At 39.7% G+C, this 15,571-nt stretch overlaps 1 protein-coding gene across 4 annotated transcripts in view; it reads right to left on the bottom strand.

Moving 5' to 3' along the window:
• IGF1 (insulin like growth factor 1) overlaps nt 1–15,571 on the bottom strand; it is an 82,955-nt gene that overhangs the window by 19,124 nt on the left and 48,260 nt on the right. For 2 of the 4 annotated variants that reach the window (XM_003907052.5, XM_009181545.4), the window contains exons 3-4: nt 4,531–4,712; nt 2,955–3,006 (exon numbers count right to left, since the gene is read on the bottom strand). In XM_003907052.5, the coding sequence (XP_003907101.1) occupies nt 2,955–3,006; nt 4,531–4,712 (234 nt within the window). The remainder of the gene's footprint in view (nt 1–2,954; nt 3,007–4,530; nt 4,713–15,571) is intronic. The other 2 variants (XM_003907050.5, XM_003907051.5) reach the window with 1 other exon arrangement.

Genomic DNA, 15,571 nt, shown 5'->3' on the forward strand with positions numbered 1-15,571 from the left:
CTATGCAATTCTTAGCCAGTTGCTACCTGTAGCAGTAGGTCCTTAAACAATTTCAATTTGGCCAGAGAAGGAAATTTCAAACATGCAAGACTTGTATAAACATAGCTCCTATGCCTTTCCTTTTTTACTCTGTACTTGCCTCACTGTCTTATGCAGGAGAATAAGGAATCATTTCATCTCAGCAGTGCCACTTGTTTTCATGGTGTGTCTTTCTACCACTATTCATCAGCCTATGTCACTCATTTGTCCCATCCATCCACCCATCCGTCCATCCAGCCAGCCAGCCAACCAACATTATATGCCATGTATCACTAGACGCTTGGGTATTAACACTAGAAAGAAGGTAATGGAAAGATAATAATAGATTCTTTCTGTTTTCTTTGTTCATATTATTCAGTAATCACATGTAGGCATTCAAGATAATTGCTTTAGAGTTGATAAAACTCACTCCGAAAAGAACTGTCTTGTAGCACGTAGTTTGCTAGTTAAGCATTCTTTAACTAGAAAGTCTTTTCATTCTTCCTTCCCTCCTTTCCTTCCTTCCTTCCTTCCTTCCTTCCTTCCTTCCTTCCTTCCTTCTCCTCTCTCTCTTTGCCTTTGCTTTAGTTCTTCTTGAAAAAAGTTTATGATTGGGTATAATTATAGTTTGTTCAAACCTTTCCATAGGACATGAATTCTTAGTTATTCAATGGAACTGTGGTCCCTTGAAGAGCCATCTGTGTTTATATGCTACTCTAAGGTGATGGTTGTAGTAGGAATTGGCCTCTGCCTGCAGCTGGTCCCAAAGCATGGATGTCTTAGCTGGAGAACTTAACATCTCCTAAATAAGGTGACTGGCCACTTGGGCTAAGGCACCAGCCTGGCTTCTCTCTGCTCTGATAAGCCAGGATCTACTTTGCAACCACAGCAGCAGTGGTTTGGCTCCCATGAGGGGCTTCGGCATGCTTTCAGTTCAACCTTTTCCTCCTGGATTAAGCCTTGAGCATGTCCATCATATTTAAGTAATCCTGGATTTTAGTGAACCACTAGAAAGGGTGATCCTGGAATAAAAAGCATGGCAGGGGCATGGAGGACCAGGCAGAAAGGAGGTTCCTTTATACCATGACATCTTCAAAATAGACTACCTGGATGAAATGCTTCACTTCTGGGTTAGTCATATTCTTACCCCAAAGTGTCATCATTTGTTTGCTTGAGAACTTCTGTCTTATACCCTTTCTCAGCTCTTCTAATTCGCAACTTGGAGGATGGCGAGACTTTTTGCTTTATTATCTATGAAGACCCCAATCCTACCGATTAAACCAAGGGATCTGAAGGAGAAGATCTCTAAAATCTGAATTCTGTGATTCTATTTAACTTGTCTTCACTCTCAGGGAAATCCAGCACTCTTGCTCTCATTCACTCCTTTTCTTCTGGTGGAAAAATATTAAATTAGTAATGACTTTACACAGCATTTCTGCCCTCTCTTTTCCTTCTGGAATTCTTTCTTAGTTGACCCACTTTGATTATGTGCTGTTGTCTGCTGGCCAGAAGAAGAGCAGCTTAGAACCCAAGCACATCTTTACCCACTTCTGGATCTCAGTGTCCTAGTCTTCAAGATAAGGTGATTGAACCAAATGATTTCTGAGGCCTCTTCCAGATCTAACATAGTATGTTCCCGGGGTTCTCGTGGAGCAGAGACTCAGGATTTCAGATATAAAAATAGATCTGTGGTGGGGTGGTGGAGGGGAGTGTTTTCTAGGAGCTGTAATCAAAATGCAGTGGTTATCGTCAGACATCAGAAGTCTTCTGTCACTGGCCGAATTGTGTCCAAATTCATGTGTTGAAGTCCTAACTCCCAGTACGTCAAAATATGACTGTATTTGGAGACAGAATCTTTACAGAGATAATTAAGTTAAAATGAGGTCAGTAGGGTGGGCCCAAATCCAATCTGGCTGGTGTCCTTTCACACAGAGGACATTTAGACACAGAGATATGTATGGAGGGAAGATGAAGTAAAGACATAGGGGGAGAAGAAGGAAGCCACCTACAAACCAAGGGGAGGAGCCCATGATAGAGCCTTCTCTAAGGCTCTTGCAAGTGCTGAGACTTTGATTTTCAACTTTCAACTCCCAGAACTATGAAAAAATTCATTTCTGTGGTTTAAACTACCCAGCCTATGATACTTTGTTATGGCAGCCCTAGCAAACTTATACATCTTTTATATCTGATTCCAAAGTGCAAAAAAGATGAAGAAAAGTACAGTGACCTCTTCTCAAAAGTTACCTCACAGGGTTTTAGGCAATACCAGATGCCCTTTGGCCTAAACCCTGGACTTGACTAAGAAATACAGCCTCCAATGACGTTGCGGGAAAAGGGAATCTGGGAACTTCTATGACACAATTCAGTCTTGCTGAGCATTTGGGGCTAATATTTAACTCTGAACATATATTGACATAGGCAATTCTTCCATAACAGATTCATACAAAATTTTAAAATGCATATAGAAGCCTTAATTTTTATTTGAATTCTTTTATTTAATTGTGTTTTAGAGGCAGAGAATAGTGTGTCTTTTTTGCCTCTTTTATAATCTTTATTCTTTTTTTCATTTTTGCCACTGTCTTTCTTTAGGCTTTCTAGGGCATTACATTTTTGTTTTCCATTTTCGCCATGTTTCTTAGCGACATTCTCTAAAAGGTTACTTCTATTTCCATCACATCATCATCTAGCTTCAGCAGGCCTACTTTTCTTCATTTCCTCTATTGCATTTTCTGCTTTTCATTCTTGCTGTCTGCTCCTCTCTCATCATCCTTGCCTCTGTCTGCTTAGTCCTCCTGTCCTCCATTTTCCTTTTTTGCCTCTGCATTCAGCATTTCTACTTCCAATCTCCCTCCTCTGCTCTTTCTTCTTTCCTCTGATCTGCAGACTTGCTTCTGTCCCCTCCTTCTGTTCCCCTCCTGGATGTGTCTTTGGCCCACCTTTCCTTCTCCTCTGAGACTTCGTGTTCTTGTTGGTAGATGGGGGCTGATACTGTAAACATCACAAAAATAATTGCATTGAGAACAAGTGGTTCCCATGGTGTCCCTGAAGACAGAGCCTTTGAATCAGTTCAGAATGCCCAGGCTCCATATGATGCAGGCGACAGCACTCGTGCTGGAGAGGGGTCTGGACCTCAGTCACAAGACCCACCATTCCAGAACTTTGGGACGCATCTCTTGACACCTACCCCCTCCCCATTTAGAAACCAAGAGGTGCTGGGTCACCTGGGAAGAGAAAGAATAAATCTGCCTTTGCCCCAGCAAGCACACTTTCCTGCCACATTCACCTAAAAGTCTTTTCTGAGATCCTTGCTTCCTGCCTGGCCAGTGGCTACTGTGTTCTGTGTGTGTTGGGTCTTGCCCAGTCCCCTTCCATCCTTCAGAGGGACGCCCTGGGGTCACATCTCCAATAAGCCACCATGGTCCTCTTCCAGCCTCAGCTGAGGTTTAAGACCAGGAAGCAGCGAAGGTGTCATTGTGAACTTCTTGATCTCTCATCTTGTGCTTTTGCACGGTATTATTAGTTCTAGCTCCAAAGATTAAAACCACATGTTGGCATTTCTTTTTTCAGCAGAGTCCCCAAAAGACTGAAATGAGAGCTATTTCTTTCCTTACTCAACTTTCTTGCCTTCTCTTTTTCCTCCTTTACCTTCTCTTTAGTTCGTATTCTTTCTACTTAATGGCTAAAATTTTAATCTCTTATATTCATTTGTTCATTCATTCACTCATTCAAGAAAAATCGATCAAGTGACTAAATGTGCATTGGATGTTTTATGTACTTCTGATAGCATAGATGGTACCTCTGAGGTTTGTTTACAGTCTAGCTCTTAGGAAATGATGCCTGCAGATTTTGATCATTACAAACTTCTAGGCATTCTTATAGCCAAACAGAAATTTCTATTTTTAATGTTTCTTGTTTAATTATGTTTGCTACTAAATATGAATTTTGAATAGTTCCCATTAGCCTTTTATTTTCTTTGCAAGATTATAGAATCTCAGAACTTGAAAGGTTACAAGCTTTGTTATAAAGTACAATTATGACCGACATTAACGATGGTCCAACAATTACTTCATGCAGGCATGTGTAAAGCATCTCAAAATATATGCACGAGCTACTTAATTTTGACAACCAACTGATGTGGTAGATATTATTATTATCCCAATGTTACTGATGAAACTGAGGCTTGGATATGTTACATTATTTGGCAAAAGCTCTCAGCTGGTGTATGGGAAAGCCAGGACTTCACTTTTGTCTGACACCAAAGCCCATGTTTGTTTAGCCACTGTTTTGTTACATCTTCCAATCATCACATCGTCCATAGCAGTGGAAGGGGAAATTTGCAATGCAGAGTGACCAAAGCGATGAGGACATGAGGACGTAATCCATCCCTTTGGTGCAAATGAGCTTTTTTGACTTGTAAGCCAGGAGACTATGGGGCAGGGTTTCTGCTTGGCCCACCCACATGCACAAGAGAGACCACTTGAGGATGGGTGGATCCCACCCAGGTGGGCTTACCTTCTGGGTCTTGGGCATGTCAGTGTGGCGCTGGGCACGGACAGAGCGGGCTGACTTGGCAGGCTTGAGGGGTGCGCAATACATCTCCAGCCTTCTCAGATCACAGCTCCGGAAGCAGCACTCATCCACGATGCCTGTCTGAGGTGCCCTCCGACTGCTGGAGCCATACCCTGTGGGCTTGTCTGTACAAATCAGAGTGGCCTTATGTTAGGGTGGAATCTGTTTTCTTCAGTCTTCCACCCAGCTCCTGCCTCTCCCCACATCTAGTTAACCTACGTACTCTGCAAAGTCTCAACCTCTTCTTGAAACTTCCCCAGTGATTCCTGACCCCGCGGATCTTTCTGAATGCCAGTATGTCTCTTGGAGTCTGTACCACATTCATCAGCACTAACTCATTCACCACGCTATTTGTGGTAATTCTCCCCAAGTTTTGCAACCTGTAGGCAAGGATCTTGTCTATGCCCAATCCTACTCTTTTCTTATATATTGGCTCAGAGGATGATAGAAATATTAAAAGAAGACCGTGCATTGTTTTCTTAATCTTGTTGGCAACTCTGCATTGTTTTTATAAGCAGGACAGCTCACATGTTTGCCTTTTTGTTTAACTGCTTTGACTACATAGTCAGGTTGAACATCAAGGAGGTTTTAAGTTTGGAAAGGGCTCCTCATTTTACTAATGTGAAAACTGAGACACACAGGTGGCAAAGACTTGCTCAAGGTCATTCATGCAGTAAATCGTGGAGTCAAGATGCAAACTCAGATCTACTTGCTGCAAAGCCCAAGTGCCTCATTGAGGAGCCAAGAGAACTCTTATATGACTCTGGAAAAGTCACTAAGCTCTCTGGGCCTCAGTTCGCCCATTTATATAATGGAGTTAGTAATATCTCCCTTGTAAGAATTATTTGAAGATTAAATGAAATCAAGTATGAATAATGCATAGCACAGCACCTGACATATAGTGTAGGTCCTAAATAAATCATAGCCAGCTTTCTATGAGCACCGTTTCCAGGGTCCTATGTGGTTTGTGGAGAAGCATTGTCACTATTGACCATATACAGAAGTCTTGGGACTTGAAACTAATTACAATACCAATCTAGTAGGGCTCCTGCTCTTATCACCCCAAGAGACCAGAACAATGAATTCTATTTCTTATCGAGTAACCACCAAACTGAAACAGTGAACAAAATGTCCATCTTTCATGTGATTCTGTTCTAGCTCAGGCAAGGGCAGAGGAAAAGAAACTTGCTTTTTCTTCTCTTCCCTTATCTCTGCTGGTCTTCTCCATGGATGCTTAGGCTTTATGGAAGACATTTTATAAATCACAGGCACAGAAGAATCCAATTAATTAATCTGACATGTATTCAATCTTAATTCCTGACAGAAGAAAACATTATGTTTTAAATCACAAGTCTATGTTTTTGTAATAATGACACCATTACTTGAGAATAGGGTTTTGAAAGTCAGAATCCTCATGTATTTTGCACTCCCTCATTGGGGGAGATCAGGCCCATGGTAATGGCCTGCTACCAAACCAGTTTGGCTGCCTCCCTGCTGGAAGGGCCAGCATTCATGGCATCCACTAAGAACCCAAATGCTTTCCTGATGCTTGGCACAGGACCCTGGTGGCTGCTTCCTCCCGTAAGGCAGGTTTATTGTCATTCTTAGGGCAGCTGGAGGTAGTAACTCAGTGAGGGTTCATTTGTGGTCTTTCTGGGCGGGGTCTGCTGTGCAGCTCTCGGAGCAGACCCTGTGGGGTCTCGATGGCTGTGGCATTTGGGAGGGATTGGGCCCTGGCAATCCGCACCTCGGCGGGTCCCCTGAGCAATGTAAACAATGTTTTTTTGTTTTTTTGTTTTTATAATCTTTTCCTGGAACTATAAATTAGAGGAAAGACACAAATGGGCTTACATGGTCCTTTGTAATCCGCAAAGGACTTCTACATACTTTTTGCTAAGTGGCTAGCCAGTAAAGCACAGCTGATACCCTTTGGCTTCTCTCTTGGGGGTGGGGAGGAAGGAAAAGGTGACTTGGCCTATTTTGTGATCATTGTATCTTTTGTCCATTACAGGTAATGATTGCCCTTTGTTGAAACTATAAATTTCTTAATGGGATGTAATTGGGATTCGTTTGTTGATTATGAAATAGTAACTTGGTATTTGGGGGTGGGCTGGTAGGAGGAGCTCCAGAAACTTTCAAGGTTAGCCAACTCAGAAACAACTGATTTCAAAATTCATGGTTAGCCTTTGAAGACAGACAAGGGCAGGCTTTGGGATTCCAGGACCTATTTAGTATTTCCCTTTCAAACTCCTCTAACTTTCAAGCTCCTCCAAGGTCCCACATGTGCTGGAGCTCCTTGTCTGCTATAAGAGGAAGACACTAACCTTCATCTTGGGATGGCAGAGATCATTTCTATGATTGCGAATTCGCTTCTTGGTGACTATAAACAACCATGAAACTCACCACATGTCTATTTCCTCTTGTAAAATAGAAAGTCATCATCATCACAGAAAAACAAAAACAAAAACAAAAAAAAACCCAGGAAATACCAGGTATCTGGTTTATCACCTTGCTTAAATGAGCTCAGAGTTTGACATGACTCAGTCAAACTCTGAGCTCATGCTTTTTAGTCTGTAGATCGATGGGTTTAGGTACAGAGAATTTTAGGACTTTTCTGCAGTGTTCCATAGAGAAAGTTGATCTTTTGTTCTACATTTGTTTTTTTAAAAAAATATTGTTGAAATAGTGGTATACAGACTTAGATTTTGCCATAAATATAATTACCAATTATCTCTACTGGCCACAATCCTAGAGAGATGTTTTTCTTTGTCTCCTCATAATGTCTACAATGGACTTATTGTACGTCATTTGGAATATATGAATATAACAAGTGTTTACCTATTGCTTTTTGAAGTTTAATTCATCCTTTGAAGTGCCCTGTAAGCTTGATTTCTTCTGGCTCTACATCAAAATATTTAACAAACAAAAATCTCATTTCTTACCAATTGAAAGATCACAGTTGAAGGTCAAAGTTTTGTTCCATATCTTCAAATGCTACATATTGTTTCTTTTTCCAGAACCACAATAAAGATATTTGCTGCTATGGTCTACAACTAGAAGCCTGATACAATGTAATTTATTAGAAAGGTAATAAAACAATTTGCTTCAGTATTTGACATTTTCCTATTGGAGATAAATAGTTATTTTTAATGACTTCTAAATTATAACTATTGTCATTTCGACTAATTTTTAAATGAGATAGAACTAATTGTTCTATCTTTGCCTTGAGAAACTCTTCATTAGGTGCTGTTTAATTCTGTTCCAGTGGGCAGAATCAGAGCTGGTAGGTGAATGAAAAACAAATATTGGCTTAATATAAGAAAAGCATTCCTAACAATTTGAATTTACAAGTGTTAGATGTGGGACAGATTTCAGTGAAAAGTAATGAACTCCCCATTGCAGGAAACAGTTCAGTAAAGGCTGTAATAAATGTCTGTCAGAGATCCTAGCAGAAGATTCCTATGTTGAACACAGTGGATGACTGCTATGGTCTTTTCTATTCCAGACATTCCATAACAAGTGAAGAGATGAAGGAGAAAACTGGCTTGGGCCCAATATTCAGTATGGTTGGAAACCACTTCAAGAAAGAGGTTCAAATATATTCTAATGTAGAAGGTGAAAAGTTGTTTTCTATCTGTTTGAAGTTCCCCAAGATGCTCTAAACACTTTTTAATTGTCCTTACTCGATGCTACAAAAAAAAAAAAAAAAAAAAAAAAAGACAGGTGTGTATAGTCCCTTCTACACAGCAAGGTGTGGTCCAAGAGTTCTGTTGTACCGGCGTGATGAAGTGTTCATGCAGTCACTCAACTGTTAGAATGAATAGGCATGTACAACGTGCCACATAATTTTTCTTGCTGACAAAGTCTTGACATTGAAAATTTATATATTTATATATTTATTTTGTCAGTTTGCTTCAAAGGTTTCATAGCATGTGGACGAAAGATTGCTTACCAGACAAGTTGGCCACCACCTAACCTAGACTTTGACTCCTCCATGAGTAGACATAATGTTTAGTTACAATGTACTGCTGTATCTTAAAAGTTGGCCAACAGACAGAATTCCAATGGTTAAACAGCTGGCTTCTATAATAACAGCACTTCCCTTTAAATAATGCATGGTCAGGGGAGTAATTCAATAATCTTCAGGGCAAACTTGCTAGTTACAAGGGTTTTGGGCAGAACTGTGGCATCATCAAAACCACACCAATTAGCTGAGTCTCACATTTTGTCATGGATGCAAGCAACTTGCTCCCCTCCATCTCTGAAGGGAAATGTGTAATGCTGAGATTTAACTGGGGTCATCACTTCTAGAACAAAGGACTCCGGTCGTTCATCACTGGTAAAAATGGTACTACCTCCTCTACTGATGCTGCCTAAGTTTGTGTTTCTTATAGATTTCTGGGAATGCAGTTGACGCAATGTATTCAGCTTTAATTTTCTTTGAAAATTCCCATCTTGCTTGTTTTATTTTAACTATTTCAACTCTATCATTGGAAAGGGAAGACATTGATTTGAAGAGTCAGTATTTAAATAATAAAAAATGCAAACATTTTCGAGTTGGGATGCAACTAGTTCTTAAGATATACATTTGTTATTCTTTGATTTCTAAGGAATAAAACTATTCTTTAGAAATTTGCTAACAGGAAGAGTTTCCAAAGTTGATCACTTTTTTTTTTTTTTGAAAGGAGGAAAAAAGAGGTAAGACAATTAACTTGGATTTTAAGGGCTATTTCTAGAAAATGCTAAATTATGTGTCTGATAAAAAACACAAATGAAATTATTAGCTAATAAGAAATGAATCTGCATTTCACTTAGATTAACTAAGGATTGATTACACAACCAAATATTACAGTTCAGATCTGAAGAATCTGGAAACTTAGGTTTTTCACACCAGTTATTTATTTCAGAACTCCAGACACATTGCCAATTTAGAATAACTTGGAACGGTTAGTTTTTTAGGGCGAGATTTTCTCCCTGGGCTGCCTTATTTAATATAAATTCACTTGGTTTGCATTATTTTTTATGGGATACCAGTAGGGAAATTTTATAAGAGATGAATAATCTTAAAGTAGTCTTCACTTTAGCATTTTAATTACTATTTTCATTTGTGGAAAAGGGAGAATCACCTCCCAATATTTCCTACATCTCTGATGGCTTTATAAGGAAAACTTGAGTCCTTTCATAAATTTCTAATATAAGGAAAATTCTGATTGTATTATTACCAAGACCCCAATGTAATACATTGAATGGTTGATAATTCCAGAATTCATAGGATTTGCATTTACTTTAAAAGCTTTTGACAGTCAATATTTTGCCTTTAAATTTTTTTCTGTTGAAATCGCAACTTGAATTAAAGTAGTTATTGAGTTATACATTGTCATGTGCTTAGTAAAGATATGGAAAGAAGCTTTTAATACTGTCAACTGGCCACATCTTTTTACATTTAGAATAACATGAGTATGTACACACATATACTCAAACACATATTAGGGAATTACTGTGGTATCAAAGCTGCTGTAAAACACTTTGAAATTAGGATTTTTTTAAAAAAAGATTTTCTAATATATCTATAGCCTGCCTTATACTTTGCTAGAAGACCCTGTACATTTCTGCTTTTCTGTGGAAGGATCTTTCCAAGTAAGACTGACCTTTGGCATCTGTAAAAGTGAACACTGAGAAAATGTTCTCTTTTCTATGAACTGCATGTCATAAACTTTTCTCGAAAACCTATCAAATTTAGGCATCGATTTCACTTTTGGCCTGTGTTAATTTTTAATTGCCAGTGTTTGCTGTCTCACTACCTCTCAATTGGACGAGGTCATCTTTTTCTAGGAATTATGGCTCTCTATGACCTGCCCCCACCCTCACTACTCAGCAACTTTTTCTCAGCTACTAAATCCCCATAACCCAAAAGACGAAAGTGTTCTGTTACCCGATGAAGTCAATGTCTTTGTTTCTCTGAGTCTAAAAGGAATGAAGCAGAGTTCTATGGGACTGCCCCTTTGTTGAGAGCCTCCTTTCTTTTGGAAACCCAAGTCAAGAGCAGGTGTGAAAAGAGTGCTCTTCAGCTCACCTTGGTTTCCAAGGCCAGGAAGCTAAAGTACAAGTCCTGGGGGCAATAACAGCAAGAGATTCAAAGCAGAAACATTACTGTTTTAGGACTCTTTGGAGAAATGGGCAGACAGAATGGGAAGCAACATGATGTATTACTTTAGCCTGATACAATGCCCTGGAGGATGAGCGTCTTGCCAGGACAGCACAATTTACTAGCTTAGGTCTGATTCCAGGGCTTGGAGGAGATAGATGTAGCCAACAAAATTGTACTTTGGCAAGAGAAATGCTTTGCTGGACAGAAAAATGTTGTCCTAAGGGAATGGTTTGGTTTATCAACGTCTAAGGTGAAAGATAATCAAATGCCAAGAGGTCATTTTTATGTTTGAATTATTTCAGTGGGGCCTGCTATATAAGTTAGCTACCATTTTCTAGTTACATTGTTTGTATTATTTAGAACATATTACAGAATTTGAGTATGATCTGCCTCTGACATCTGTCATACCAATGACAGAAGCAATATGTGAAGTGGCTAAAAGCACAAGTTTTGGAACCAGACAGTCTGGATTCTACCACTTTTTTACTATTAAGCTTTGATTTGGCAAAGCACTCAGTCGTCTAAGATTCGGGTACTCATATGTAAAATGGATATATAAGAGTACCTCCCAGGACCCGTGTGAAGATTAAGTAAGAATGTATGCAAAGTGTTTTGCACAGTGGCTGGTGTATGGTAAACTATATAAATGTTAACTATTATTATTATGGTGTTGAGTTGGTTAACATAGTTAGTTGGGCAGGTATCCTCTTTCTCCATTAATCTTAAAAATGCATCCTTTCCAAAGTTTGGTTGAAGCAGATGGCCTTTCTAGATATTGTTGTTCACTAAAGTAAATGAATAGCTGTTCTTTTGAAAGAATGTTCAAACTTTCTGTTGTATAGACTGGTCTGAATAGTTTTAATCTAGAATAGACACTATGAGAATGAATCTTTCAATCATGTCAAATAAGGCATATGGGCTTATCTTGACCCTTTGTTACCTTTGATTTGTCCCAAATAATCCACTGGTTAAAATCATTGACTTTTTGGTATTTATATCAATGCTTCTTATTTCAAAACAATGCTGCAAGGCCTGGGATGAATGTGGTGAAACACATGGTCAGAATAGTTTCCCAATCACTTTCATCCAGCATAGTATTTCTCTCATCTCTGTCTACTTCGTGCCTCATCTCATTCTGTTCTCTTCTTTTTCTATTTCCTTTCCTCTCCTGCTACTGACAGCCTTTGACATTCTTTTTATTCACTGATGTACTTTTGAGCAAGGCTTATGCCACTGTGGAGTTTATGGTAGGCTAGGTATTAGCATTTCATTTCCTCCCTGGAATGACTGAAAACCAGGGCTCCCTCTCCTGCCAGCCATGCTTTGGGAATAAACAGTTACCCGGTATACAATATCACCAGGCCCGCTTAATCACTACTCCATCTTGGACCCATGCCTGAATGAGATGAAAACAGACAGCCAGAGAAGGAATAAGAAGGGATGTTGAGGAATCGCATACATGGGCCTTAGCTATCTCATTTTTTTTTGTTTTGTTTTGTTTTGTTTTTTAGAAAGACTGACAAAAACTGTAAGCTGAGACTGGCTCCAGCCTGGAGATTGTAGCTATGCCACCAGCATTATCTCCTGTACTTACACTCTTATTGTTATTTTACTCTTTCAGATGTGGGAAGAGAGGCCTTGTAACAAAACGTAAGGCATTTGTGAGTAGAGGGTAACGCCCTCTTTCTGGTGCCACAGAAAGATGAATCAGCCAAAGGGATATTAAAACACATTCTCTTTATTTTTAGTTTCTCTCTAAAGTCTTTCATTTCATTTTTTCTTTGCAACTTGGCACTTGCCCTCTGTTCTCAGGGGCCCTGATCCCCGTTAGTCTCCTCACTCAGGGATCTGTTTTTTGCTCAGGGCACTTCTGGACATTGTCCCAGGGGTGGGAGTGATATGGTCAGGATGGCAGGTGAAGGGGTGGCAGCTGCCAGGGAAGTCTGGCATGTCTGGAGGGAGAGTGTTGGGAGGTGGAGGCTCCTTAAAGAGAGGCATCCGGGCCTGCATCAGGGAGTAAACTGTTGGAAGACAGCCTCCACAGCAGCAGAAGCAGCCCTTGGCACTGTCGCAGAGAAGGGAGCAGCCAGAGTCAGCGACAGATTGAACACAGGAGAGAGGGAGGGAGGGAGGGCGAGTGGGAGGAGATGGTATGGTGTTACATGATATAAATAACTGCATGGTGCAGACTTGAGTGCCAGTTGGGTTGTGTGTGATGTCCCTTTCATGCTGGTGTATCAACAGTGTTGTTCTTGGATTGAGAGGTCCTGGGGAATGTTTCTATAGCACCTAGCACAGTGCCATATGCAGAGAGGGAATAAAAACAAGGCAATATGGTATATTGAAAACAACATTGGATTACAGCCCCAAATCCTCTGTGTGGATGCACAAGTCACCTAAATTCTCTGAGATTCAGTTTCTCATGTAAACAACCAAATGTACTAGATAATATCAAGCACCCCTTCTAAAAAGATGACCCTAAATATCCAGATGGTCATGCACTACCCAATTTGTAATCAATAATTGTGTGTATATATATATATAATATATATGGCATATTAATGTTTCTCGATAATAATAGGGGAGTACAGTAGTGAAGAGAAGTTTGATGAGAAAACCAAGAGTTTCCTCTTCGTTCGATTTAATTTTGGATGTAAACAAGATTTATAAGCTGAATTTAAGGAAAGCAGATATTGGTGTTGAGTTTGATGAAGGAAAATGTCTAATTTGGAGTTAGGCTTGAGTAGGGGAAGGTGACAAGTCCATCTATGTGGATTGCAGAAGCCAGCTCAAGGTAGGGCACAAAGAGCCCTTAAGAGAGTCATTTGCTGGAGCTGTTGAAGCAGGTGATAGAATCAAACTATACTTTGAAAACCGGAGTCCTAAGGAAAGAGAGATGGCCCTCACTTCTGTGGGCATCCAGAAATGAGAATTAGTATGAGAAGAGTCTTTCTAACAATCCTTGGGCATGGCCTTTTACTTTTATTCTTCACAAAGCCGCATCTTCATAAGGTAAGCAAATGACTCTTTCTGCCCTAGGAGGACTGTTAATATTGTTGACCAGATTGCTTAATTTCCTACTGTTCAACAGAGACCAGTGTTTTATTTCACTAATTTCCTTGGTGTCTGTCAATGGTACATGAATTCTCTGTGTGATATTCATTTATTTTCAGGTGGACAGATGCATAGTTTCCTCGGAAAGGTCTAGCCATAACTACATGTTATCTTTGGTAATATGAATGGGCTTCCAGACAGGACATCATCTATGCCATTGGTATCCAACATCTTCCCAGAATATAAAATCAGAAGATAAAGATTAAACATAGTTTTTCAAATGCCATCCTCTTTTTTTTTTTTGGTAAAATAAATTACTGCTAAGGTCAGTAAAATTTAAGTCTATACGAAGAGTGCTCAAGCATGTTGTGGTATTATTTTTTCAAAATGCCAAGCAAGTATGCAGACTGAGGCTGAATGGTTCATTTAGGGTGTCAAGTATGCAGACTGAGGCTGAATGGTTCATTTAGGGTGTGATTATATTATTTCAGGAAATTTCAGATAAAATCTGGACTCATCAGACCATTATTTCTTTTCTTTCTGCAGGATTTTGCTTCTATTATTTCTCTCCCTTTTATTCTTAATATGTTATTGCTTAAACATGACTGTGAAACTTTAAGTGCCTTCCTTAAATTATTGTATTTTAGAATGCCATATATCTTAGGATATTGTAGCAAACTCAAGGCCAACTGAAGAGGTTCTTAGTAATATTCTGGCCTTCACTGAGCCTGTTTTTTAGCCATTACACTCCTCCCAGTCCCCTCCCCCCGAAAACTATTTTTCTGAATTGAAGAAATGAACTATGCATAAGGAAAAAGAGAGAGGTGTGGTTAAGTTACAGTTTTTCTCCAAGCTAAATCATGTTCTCATCTTTATTTCATCTGGGACCAACATCATGCCCAGATTCCCAAACCTCCTTAAATGCTTTTTAACAAATATAATTATCCATCGAGAAAAATCTCTGATTTGTTTTACCGAATTCAGCAAAGAGAAATATTCTTAGCTTATGATATTGGCAGGAGAAATCATACTCTTTCTTATTTTTCTTTTTTCTTACATACTCAAACATGCTGTGAATGGCCACATCACTCTGCTTTGGGATCCACTCTGAGGCAATGGCCTTTTGGCCTTCTGGCCAACTGCTCACTTCTGCGAATTTCCTTTCTGAGAACTGGAGACTGTTGCCCCAGAAGTCATTTTCCAATTTATCACAGAACCTATCCATGGTTACAGAATTAGTTGGCCTCCTTGAGAATACGCAATGTGAGACCTAATGTGACACACAGCTGGGGAAGCTCCTTTGGTGCAGGGACACTGGGCCAGGATAACTGCTTGTGGGCCATTTTATTTCCCTGGACACTTGCCTTCTGTCTGCTGTCTTTGTCTCACATCTGGGTTTGAGAAAACTGTGTGGAGGCATCACTTATGCCAATACTTAGGCATAAGTAACTCTGCCCCGCTCTAGCAGAAGTGAGGGCCTAAGTTCAGGATTTAAACATTCCTTTCTGATACACAGTCTTTCAACAGGGCAGACTCCATTCTCTCTTCTCAGCTTTCCTGTCAAGTACCTGCTACTTTGTAACCCCAATGGGAAGCCTCTTCCCCTTGGGGAAAAAGGAGAATATCAAAATCCACTGACCTCTTGCTGGGTATGGTCTTTTTAATCTCCACTATGTTAACTGAATGCCTATTTATATAAAAGCTACATTTAAAAACCTTTAGGCTGATAAATGAAATGACCCTCAAGGTGTTGTAGCAGCTTCCATATGATAAGGATAGGAG

This window comes from Papio anubis, chromosome 9, assembly GCF_008728515.1.
Source record: "Papio anubis isolate 15944 chromosome 9, Panubis1.0, whole genome shotgun sequence".
Taxonomy (NCBI): Eukaryota; Metazoa; Chordata; class Mammalia; order Primates; family Cercopithecidae; genus Papio; species Papio anubis.